We start from the raw sequence: 11339 nt of genomic DNA, 5'->3' as shown, positions 1-11339 counted from the left end.
GGGGGCGGCGGCGGCGCCGGGCGCTGCCATGCGGGGGGGAGGCGGCGGAGGGGCGCGGGGCGCCTGAGGGCGGCGGGGGGCTCGTCCCGGCCGCGGGAGCCGGCGGGGCCCGGCGCCTGGGGCATGCCCGGCGGCTCGCCCCGATGTTTCACTGGGGCAAGTGGAAGAAGAGGATGGGAGCGAGCGCCTCGTCCTCCAAGAGACCCGTGTTCGACGAGAGGGAGGACGGTGAGTGCGCACCTGTTGAGCCCCGCGGGGGACGGGGGGGGATCGGGGGGCAGCGAGCCGTGCCGTGCCGTGCTGTGCCATGCTGAACCGAGCCGTGCCGAGCCGTGCCGAGCCGCGCGGGGGCACCGGCGGAGCGCCAGGCCGGGTGCCGCCGGCCGCGCAAGTTGTGCGAAGTGCCCCCGTCCCGTGCCGGGCCGTGCCGGGCTCCCCAGGCGCCGTGCGGCTCCGTACGGGGCGGCCGAGCCGGGAGAGGCGCCAGGCAGGCGGCGGGGAGCCCGCTCCCCTGGGTGCCCCCGGTGCTCCCCGGGGGGGTGGCGGGGGCACGGCCCCGCCGGGTGCTGGGTGCTGGGAGCCGGGCGTCGTGTCCGGGCTGGGCGACCCCCGCTGCCCCCCGCAAGGCTGGGTGCTGGTTAGGGTAATGCACGCTGCGTTCCCGACCCTCGCGTCTCCGGGCTGTTACTAAAGCAGGGAGCTGCCAGTTCGTGCACCGAGCTGCACAGGGAGCGCCGAACAAAATCCCCCTTGGGAGGAGCACCGCAGAGTCCTTTAAACCCCTCTGTGCCTACCCGCCGTGGGACTGCCAGGCTGCACCTGGCCGCGTGTGCCCGGTGAAAAACCTCATCTGGATGCAGCGTGCACGGGAACAGCAAGCACTCCGCGGGGAAGCGCTGAAATTGGAGGTTTGCTGCGTGATCTGGAAGGCACCGCGTTTTGAACCGAGCCTGTGTACGGCCAGCGTGGAGATGCTGACCGCTGCAGCTGCGTGGGCATCGGCAAAACCCCGGTGCCATCTACTAAGGTGTGCTTCAGCAGCGCTTCAGCAGTAGCGGAGACTTCCTAGGATGTTACTTTCTGAGTATCGCCTGCCCTTTTGTCACGGCTGGCTGGTGTGTGCTGGGAGCAGGCGGTGTTGTGCTGGCGAGCTCCTATTTACTGGCACAGCAGGGTTGCTATGGAGATCCCTTAAGACATTCCGATAACTTCCTTAAATAAAGCAGCCAGTTAGTGCTTTCGCCTTGTGTGTGACAGCATGCGGGAGAATTACTAGTGCTGGCAATTTCAAGTGAAATAATAATGATAAAAAATTAAAAATAGATTAGCACGTGAAATTTTACCCGTAGGCTCCCAGCGAGGCATGCACGAACCTGGCTGCCTAAATGCAGTGGTTAATCCCTTTTGGTTATGAAAGGCTGTACATAAACGGAAGGCTAACATTTATTCTAACGTGTACGAACGTGAGGTCCAGAACTTGCCCTCAGAGAGAGATAGCTACAGATGCGACATTTCTAAGGCAGCAAACCCACAGCGTCGTGTTGCCTGATGTCCCTAGGACGGGTTTCAAGACTTACATGACCAAGGCTTTTGGCCAAGTAGACGTGGTCGAACCAGGGTGCAGTGGGGTTTCGTGGGCTGGGCAGTAATGAGTAATGAGTTTGTCCTCAGCTTCAGCAACACCACCTTCTCTGCAGCCTGGGCTGCTCCCTGCTGCTGGATCTGACCTTGATAAACCGACGGGCCTGCTGCTGTATTTCTGCCTTGCTGAACGCCAGCTGTGACCGCAGCCGTCTGGTGAGCCCGTGGTGGGTTGTGGCAGTGAGCACTCTGAGGCTGTGACTGAAGGAAAACTTCATCTTCCTGCGCCTTTCATGCAGGTCTCTTGGCCCCCTCCAGGTTTTTCAGCACCGTGCTCCGTTCCTCCCAGAACAGACCCCGCTGTTTTCGCGGGGATCAAACCACCTCCAAGCGTGGTGTCGGTGTAACCCGTGCTCAGCCCTCGCTGCTTCTGAGGGGTGTGCAGCCCCACGCGGCCACCCTGCTCCCACCTCCTGTCCCACCGTGGCTGCTGTGCCCCGTCCTGCCCCACTCCGGCTGGCTGCTGCTAGCCCTGCGCCCAGGTACGGGCTGGGGTGGCCACCGCCAGCCCCCAGCGCGGCTCATCAGAGCTGTCCTGGAAGCAGGGCCTTGGCACCTCTCGCTGCCATTCGTGTTCTTGGTGTGGTGCTTGGCTGCAGCACGTGCGTTTTGCTGTTCCGTGGTGGCTGATAAAATCTTTGAAATGTTTCTGAGTGTTTCAGAGTCGGGGTTCAAGTAATTGGGAAGCTGACCCTGACAGGGGAGTGTTGGTGTGTTTTGTTTGCTTCCAGAAAGCAGTGGTACCTGCAGAGAACGGTCCTGTCCCCTTTGTGAATGTCAACTCAGGAGCTTTTGTTTACACAGACAGCTTTGCACGTGCAGAAGCTGCTAAAACTGCATCGGCTGGGGTGTGTGCGCCAGCCTGGCCGTCCAGAGAGGCTTGGCAGCAGCGGTGTCTTTTTGACAGCAAGCGTTTGACGAGGTACGTTGTGCCTGGATTCTGAACAGAGAATGTTAATGAGTGTAAAAGGAAAAACAGGTAAGGAAAAAAGAAGTAAGAGCTGGAAAAAGCCTACAAGGTTGAAGACTCAAAGCTGTCGTGTGCTGGCATTACGGTGGCCTCAGTAAACTGAAGTCAACTGTAGCAGGCTTGGGGATTTATGGTCTGTGCGCAGGTCATTATCGCCACATGTTGCGCATCAGGAAACACTGGTCCTTGTCTGTAAGGGCTTTTTAGCGTTTCCTTATACCCATAAGAACCTTCTGAAAGCTCACTAGCAGGTCAGGGAATGTGGGCAGTTAAGATTTTCTGCTTTGGGAAAAGCCCAAACAAATGTTTTGTTTGTTTGTTTTTGTATGTTTGTTTGTTTGCTTTACCAAGTGGGGAACAAAATGTCACTGTGAAACCAACAGGAATGTTTCAACCTTTCTGTTTTAGAAAACATTCAGCAGATGTGCTCAGACTGGGAAAGGCAAAAGCTGAGGGAGAGGAAACACAAGGAGCACTCGGAGGTAGTGCTGCCCACAGCTCTGCGAGGGGCACAGTGTGCCCCTATCTACATATCTATGGGCTGCGTTTTGGTCGTGGCTCCTCCAGAGTCCAAGTGGCTTCCCAAAAAAGCGTGTATAAATGTGAACGGCACCATGTAAAACCATCTGGCACCACCCGCCGAGCTGCTCTTCTCTCGCTTCTGAGGAGGTGCCTGGTCCCAGGGCCTTCTGCCTGGGTGGTGACACTGCAGGTTCCCAGCAGATTTACGGGGCTGTAGTGTGGCAGCCTAATTAGTGTTTGTCCTGATTAGCGTTTTGTCTCAGTCAGCGTATGCCAATCCCTTGTCTGTCTCTCTCCCAAAGTGCTGAGGACTTGACGCACCGTCCAGCCTCCTGTCTTCAATCTTGCTTGCTCGACAGAGCTGCTCTTGGTGCAGGGTCCCAGCTGTACAGCTCCTGCAGCTGAGCAGTCTGACTCCAAGCTGTGTGTGCCATAGGGCTGCTCGCTGCCTTAGGTGGTATGTCCGTGAGTGTTTGGGGTTTCCCTAACAAAAACAGTCTGTGCTCAGAATGCTTTGGCTCGGGTGCTGGTGGGAGCCAGCCCTGACCTGGGATTTGGGGTGAGCAGGCAGAAGCAGGGAGGTGATGTGGTGTGCACTTCCATTGCAGCGTGTGGCTGGCACTGCCAGGGCAGCTCACCCAGGATGGAGGGAGCTGCTGTGCTGCAGGGCCCCTGGGCACCCCAGTAGCATTTTCAGGGGGCTGGGGGTGCCCAGTGCCGTGCTGGTGGCGAGCCTCTTCGCACAGGGCCACCCGTCAGAGCCTGCTGTGTGCTGCGAGCTGTCTTTGTGGGGGAGCAGAAACCTGCTCAGTGTCTTGAAGGCACGTTCCCAGCCGTTCCCTAAGCTGAAGCTGGAGTACTTCAGCTTTAGGGATGCGCTGGGCCCGGAGGGCTCGTTGCATCTGGGCGGTGTGTGGGGGACGGCCCTGGCTCTCTCCCTGGTAGTCCTCCAGAAATGTGCAGGAGTTTGAAGGGCCCTGCAGCAGCTGCCGGCACGGCTCCCATCCCCATGGAAACAGGCGAGAAGTTGCAAAACCTGGGGTAACGTGCTTAAAATAATCTCCATTTTAATTTCAAACAATGTGTTGGCAGGCCGTAGGACTGCACGCGCACCAGAACACAGATCCCTCCTGCCTCGTCGTGGTGATCTGGAGCCAGACCTTGGGCGATGCGCCCTGGAGCCGCTCGGGGTTCGGAGGGGCTGTGAGGCGTGCAGGGCCTTGCCTGCCCTCACCCGGCGCCGTCCTGGAGCCTCCCCTCCCTCCTCTGCGGCTCCGTGCTGCTGCTGCCGCGAGGCTCGGGATGGAGGGGCGCTCCCTCACGCTCCCCTTTCGTTTTGGCTCAAATTGTTTCAAAGGCGAGAGTTGGACTGTGTCAGGCTGTGTTGTTGTTCTCCTTTTGCATCCTGTTTTCTGATCCTGTGGGAGCGAGACGTCCAGCCTGGTCTGCAGGGCTCAGCGTTACTTTTAAGGTTGAGATTCTCTCCCCCACAATCATTTATTTGGGGAGCAGGGACCTTAAGAGCGATAAGGGCACGGTGTGGGACTGACTCTGCAGGATGGGGGGACGGGAGCAAAGCTTGATCTGCTCTGGGCCTTTCCTTGTGTGCAGTGGGAGCCTGTACTTTGTGCCCCTTCCTCGAGGCCCCGTGTCCCCGTGCACGCTGCTGCCTTGTGCCATGCGGGCCTCTGGAGCATGGGGCCCCCCAGACCCGTCCCCAAGAGGCCAGGAGCCGCTGCCGTGCCCCGTGCCCAGTGTCCTTAGGGCAGCAGGACTGTGGGCTCTGAGCAACTGGGCACTGCCCCTTGGGTCGGGGAGCCCTGGGCCCGGTGGGGTGAATGTAAAATCCCATTTCTGTAGGGTCAAGTACAGATCTGCGAAGCCTCTATGCTCTCTGAATTGCTTATTACATTTTTTTTCTAAAATGAAGGTAAAGGAACTATCCTGTGGGGGCAACCAGGGACTGGTGCCTCCAGGCCTGCGTAGGTTACGGATCCCAACATCCCCAACAGGCTGCAGAGCAAACCTTTTGTTGTCGCCTGGCTCTCGTGTGGCTGTGGGTTGGGAGCACAGATGCCTTTGCCTGTTATTTAAAAACAAGAGGAAAAAAGCATTTATGCATCAAAGTGGTAGCTAAGTAAGTATCTGGGGGGAGGAGGGAGTGAAAATTGCCAGGAGGTGTCAGAAAAGCTGTGTTTAGTATTGCCACTTGTTGTTGTTGTTCTTATTTTGTTTGAAATCTTTCTTCTCCCAGATCTGTGGCTTTTTTTGTGTGTAGTTTACCCAGAGACAAGTTCTTGCTGCAGCCCGACCTCCCAATAAAAGCAGGCGCTCTGTTCCCCCTTGTGATTTAAACCTTTTAGTTACCATTTCTAACCAGAGCTGGGTCAGCGGCGGGCCCGGGGGTGCTGCTGAGGGTGCACTGCCAGCAGTGGGCTCGGCGCTGCGCAGCCTCCTGGGGTCGAGCGGGCTCACTTCTAACACACACCTCTATCGGGTGTCCGTGCTTAAAGCCCATCGGACCCATTTGTCCCCCGACTCGTTAGCAGGGTCTGGCAGGGCTGGAGCAGACGGCAGTGCAGGGCAGGCAGCGATGTCGGCGCTGCCTCAGCTCCCGTGGGGACAGGCAGGAGAGGCGCGTGGTGTCGCGCTGGGCGAGGCGTGATTGCCGTCTCTGCAAGTTGCCGTGAGGTCTTGAGGTCACTGCATCGGTTTGTTGTGCAGAGAGTGCTGCAAAAACCTGCCGTTCTTGCTGGTTTTCTGCTGAGGGAGCTCTGCGTGTGAAGTTTTTCTGTCATGTAACGCAGAAATGGTTCAAGTCCAGTGAACTCAGTAATTGCAGACCGTGAACATGTGTAGTTACCTGCCCAGCAGCTGGATTATTGGTTCTTTCTCCTTCAGAAATAATGAATAATGCCCTTCTCGTTTTACTATCCACGTTGAGGACCACAGCCCCTTCATCAGTGCTGAAAGTAACCTGGAGAAATACTGTTCTGGTCTGCACGCTGCGAAATTGCACTTACATAAAACTGTCACGGTTGCTTACTTGAAGTCATGCTTTATCTCTCTCTGTTGGCTTCTATATTTTTGTTTAAATCTTCTAATTTGCAACTGTTTAAAAATTTAAACTGTCTTTCAAAGAGATGATACAATATGCATGGAGGCTGGAAATGTTTTCTGCACTTCATTAGGTACTTTGTTCCTTCAAATCTTTTTATTTTTTTTTTTTCAGGTTTACTTGTCCATTTTCTGTTTTACAGTTTTACCATTAGCAATTTAGACACAGCCTTCATTTCTCGATCTGTCTTACACAACCGCATTGCTTGTCCTGGTCCAGCACCGGGTGGTACAGGGCTGTGGCATCGTTTGCCTTCCTCTGCATCTGTCCCCCACCAAGCTTTCTGTCTCACAAAGCTCTCATGACATCGAAAAGATGTCAGCTGGTCAAAGCATCGACAGGGTAAGCAAGTTGCAGATTTTCATACTTGATTTAGCAGAGGTCCAGCACACACAGCAGACTTGGACAAGGCTGCTGTGGGCTTTGTGTCTCTGCATTTGATTGTTTCAGCATTCATTCAGCCATTTCGTCCTGCGAGTGGGATGGAGAGGCCCTTTGACCAGGACCAGCTGTGACAGATGCTTGCAGTGTCGATACTCTCAGGTGAAGGGTTCCCAAGCAGCGTTTGAGCAGAGCTTGCATCGCTGGGACCCTGCAGGTGCTGTCCCCGAGGGAACTGACCTGGGCAGCGTGCCCAGTGCGAGAGCCTCCCTGATCTCTGCACCGGGGGGCTGCCGAGAGGCCCGGAGATAGAAGCTGGCAGGGCAGAGGAGGCTGGGGGGACTCACGGCCTCTTCCCCACTGCCTGCAGGGTCACGGAGCTGAAGCCAGGGTTACCTGAGGGTGGGGAGGGAGGGGCTGGAGCTTGTGCACGGCTCCTGTTGGGGAGCGCTCGGCCAGGCTGCTCCAGCGAGGCTCCGGGAGGCGCACAGCCCTACAGCAGCCCTTTGCCTGCAGTAAGGTCATGCAGGATGTCACGGGCACCCTCTGGCTGATCGCTGCTGCTCGGGGCGAAGCTGTGACCGTGGCATCTCCCTGGCGTTAATGGCTGTGCGGTGTCGCTGCACAGCCCCTGTGTGCCTGAGCTTGGGGGTCCCCTGGCTGAGTTCGGGCTGATGCGGTGATGTGCCCATCAGTGACACTGAGCATCCCGCTGAATGCAGCTCCATCCCCGTGGTGTTGTCACTGTGCACTGCAGGATCCTGCTGTTGTCACGCCCTGTCACACGTAGGATCATCCCAGGCATCTTCTGAAAAAAGGGAGAAAGATTATGCAAGGCCTTGAGGGGCAAACGAGTGTACGGGAAGTCCTAAGGGAGGAGTGGAGGTGAAAACAAACCCTGACGGCAGCTGAGGCCGCCTGAAGTCAAGTAAGGGAAAATTAACAAAGCTGACTGCGATTCAGGGGGTGCTTGACGGATGGGGAGGGAAAAGGGCAGATCAAGAAAAAGTAATCAGAAATAGAGTTCAGGTAAAATGTTAGATCAGATTAATATTTCATCCGTTCTCTAAAGGCCACAGTCGCTACAATCCATTTAAAGCAGTCTTCTGTGAATTTTGAGTGGTGTGTAAGAGCATGTTGTTAGGGGTTTAAACACCTTATTGATCACGTTCCTGCTATGTAATGATCGCCTTTCCTGTTCTGCTAGCGTTTCCCCTGAGGCCTGCAGCCGCATCTTCCCGGGGTATGAATGCAATCAGATGGGGTTGGTCAGGAGCCGCAGCGCACGGCTGCAGGTGGCTTTGGGACACCCGTGCTGGCAGCTCTCGGGTAGGAGAAATGCACGGGGACTGCTGGGCGTGTGGAGGTGTTTGTGGTGCCATCCCGTGCTCGTGGCGGGCAGAACGTCAGCTTGTATCGTTTAAAATGAAAAACCTTCCTGGAAATGGAAATGGTTGTTCTTTTTGTGATCTGATACGTTTGTCAAGTAGGAGTTAGCTGATGGGGCGCTGGGCAGTGTGTAACCGCCTGCAGCTGCTTTAGCTCTTGCATGGTAACGTTTGCGTGCAGCTTGTGATGGTGTGGCTCTGCGTTTGGATCAGAGTTTGGGCTTTCAGCTCCCCGTGGCCATGGCCGAGTTCTTGTTGCTGGGGCCCACCCGGGAGCAGGAGCTGACAGGGGAGATCAGCCCTGGGATGGGCAGCAGCCCGAGTGTTACCCACTGGTGACACCTCCCCGCTGTGTGGCTGGAGGTTGGAGAGCAGTAAGGCAGCGCCAGGCGCTGAATGGCACCGACAGCCGAACGCTGTGGGGATGCGTGTGCTGCGGGCAGCCGGCGAGGAAAGAAGCGTGAGAGCTGGTCTGAGCTCTGGCATTCATCTCCCCAAGTGGAGAGGAGGTGGCTCGCGAGCAGCTTAGCTTCTCCGAACAAGAGGAGATAAATGTCAGTGTCCTCCACTCCTCTCCCCTGTTCTGCAGGAATTACGCTGCTTTAGGTGACAGTTACAGAAAATTAAAAGTGCTCAGGACGTGTGGGAACAGACGGCTCTGAATGCTGCTAAGCAATGAGATATGGCAGTGTGTGAATGGTGATGTGCTAATCCACATCTGGGCTGAGGTTCGGGGGCTTCTCCGGTACCTGGGACTAGCAGGGAGCGGCGGGCGCTGTGCTGTGCTGAGCCAGCAGCCTGCTGGTGTGACTGCGCAGAGTCTGTACAGCCTGGTGGCTCCCCGTCCCGTGTAATTAAATCAAACTGCAGTTACTGATATATTTACAGCTCAAATGACAGCTCTGGAAGCTGGTAATTGTCATGGATTGTTCAGAAAATAAACCTGCTTGGTTCTGTGCTTATCAGCACGGAGTTCATGTGCTCCTGCGACCGATACGTGCTCCAAGCGGCGCTGTGCGCGGTGCCTTCACAGACACCGTGTGCTGCTTCGGGACTCGTGTCTGCCTGGTCTGCACAAGGGAAAACACAGCTGGCTTTGCTCAGGAAAATAGCAGTTCTTTTTTCATTTTGGGTTAAGTCCCCAACCAAACCATTTCCTCCCAGGACCAGTCAGACAAACCCCAGACAGAACCCACAACTAAGCAGAGTCAGCATCCCCACCTAAAATACTGGCTCATGATGCATGTCCCGTGAGTTTGGAAGGATTACCTGGTGGCAGCAGAGGGCCATCGTGCACATTTCGGACACCCAGAGGGGGGAAGAAAGGAAGGGATCACAGAAATCCAGTAGTAACTAGGAAGAAAATTAATTGATGATGAACTGGTGCAGTATGTAGGAGCTTAGCACCACAGACACTTCTGAGCACCAGACTTTAATTTTATTGGTGTATGGACATGTTAGTTAGTGTGAGAGCATGGAGGGAGTACTTGCTTAGATCCCCCTTATTGGTCACTTGCAGAATTCCCATGGTCTAACTCTGGTCCCTGGGTACGTTGACAGAAGTCAGGAGGAAGAGGCTTGGGAGGGCTTGCGCTGAAGCTCTGGCTCCTCTGAGCCAGCGGGTCTGCCCGGGGGTTAGGTGGGATGCCAGTGAAACGGGGTGGGTTCTGGAGCTGAAACGTTGTGTGTTTAATGCCAGTTACCCATCCAGGACACCGCCAGCATCAGTCATGGTCCTTCAAAGTCTGTTCTCCAAAGACTGCACAAGCAGCACGGTGCATGCACGCAGCTGAGGAGTCTCTGGACATCTCATGAACACATCTGGCTTCGCTTGCAAATAGCTTTTCATTGCTACTACCATTTCTGGGCTATTTCAAGTACAGAAAAAGCACTTTCGAAGCATTGGGTAGCAAGTGTGTTGCTGAGGTGTGACACTCGCTGTCAGTGCATGCTGCGAACACCCACAAGCCACTGCCATGACAACTGAGCAGAAATGAGATCTGCCCAAGCATATTCCGGGCGGTGCAGTTGGTCTGTGCACACTACGAGCCTCCAGCTGGCTCTGGTGGTTTACCCCTCACATCAGGTAAATCTCCTACCGCAGCTGCTGCTGGTTGGACACGGCGTTGCCCTTACGACTCCGGGTGTTCTCGCTGCCAGGGTGATGTATCTCATGTGAAAGGCCTTCTTTAAAACTCGGATATGTAGAATGTTAAATGACCTTGTAAAACATGTGTCTCATAATCCACTGGGAAGCTGCATACTGCACGTTAGCTTTATATCTTGCTGGTTCTCCAGTTCTGATGGAAACTGGCAGGCAAGACTAGGAAGTAGGGAATACAGAAAATAATATAGATTAGGCTTGGATTGTTTGTACCGTAGGAAAATGTGTTTCTAATGGCTGGGGCAGTCAGGGAGCTGCCTCGGGCTGCAGCGGAGACATTGGTGCCCCGTGCTCCGTGGCAGTGCCCAGCAGGAGGGGGTCTGTCGGCAGCACGGTGCGGTGCGTTTGGCACAGGGTGAGCTCGGTGCGCCGGGGCACTCGCACTCGCTGTTCATTTTCGCTTGATTAGTTTTTATTTCGTGTTAAATGCCACAGCGAGGAAAATTGCAAGCAGGTGTCAAAACAAGCGCAGTTGCAGGAGGAGAACGTAGGGATTGATTAATGAGTGTTTTCAGCATGTTGTGTGTTTTCCTGTGTGGCTTTCTGATATAAAGATCAATGTGTGAAATTCCTTTAAAAATAGCGGGTCTCTTTTAACCAGAACAAATCACTTCTGTTTGTCAGAACGTGATGAATGTCAACAAACAGTTCAGTCGCTGATTGCCCCTCAGTAACACTTCAGAAATAATTTTAGTGTAGTGTTTCTGCTGGCCTTGGTTTAGATTTTCCTGATCTCCATCCCACACCGCAGAAGCTATCCCATCTTTGGAGGCTCCCCTCTTCCTTCCTGCCTTGGGACAGGTTGCCAGTTGCTGCTGGTTCTCTTCTTCTCCCGGCAGGGCTGCAGGAGGGCTTCGTTTCTGTGCCTCAGCGCTGGTGGAGAGCCCGCAGACCAGCAGCCCTGGTGGGAGCACTGCTGTGGCTGTGCCCCGGCTGTGCTGAGCACCAAGCACAGGGCTCGGGGAGCCGCCTGCCCCCGGCTCAGCAGGTGACGGGCCAGGCTTCCCTCCCTTGTCTTTAAACCCCTTTGCATGAGATGCTCTCTTCTGAGAGCTGGTACTTGGCAGTGTTCAGGAGGATTTCGTATCACAGAAATGGGATGCTGGCTTTCCCCAGGGAAGTTAAACTTTGTAAATAATTCTGTTTGCCGCTCCC

The 11339-nt window shown here is 55.3% G+C and overlaps 1 protein-coding gene across 1 annotated transcript in view; it reads left to right on the top strand.

Moving 5' to 3' along the window:
• STK32C (serine/threonine kinase 32C) overlaps window positions 1–11339 on the top strand; it is a 79048-nt gene continuing 67709 nt past the window's right edge. The window contains exon 1 of the mRNA XM_084525649.1: window positions 1–228. Within this exon, the coding sequence (XP_084381775.1) occupies window positions 144–228 (85 nt within the window). The 5' untranslated portion in view covers window positions 1–143. The remainder of the gene's footprint in view (window positions 229–11339) is intronic.

Source organism: Aythya ferina (assembly GCF_964211825.1).
Source record: "Aythya ferina genome assembly, chromosome: 7".
Lineage (NCBI taxonomy): Eukaryota > Metazoa > Chordata > Aves > Anseriformes > Anatidae > Aythya > Aythya ferina.
This window is presented reverse-complemented; position numbering and strand designations above follow the sequence as displayed.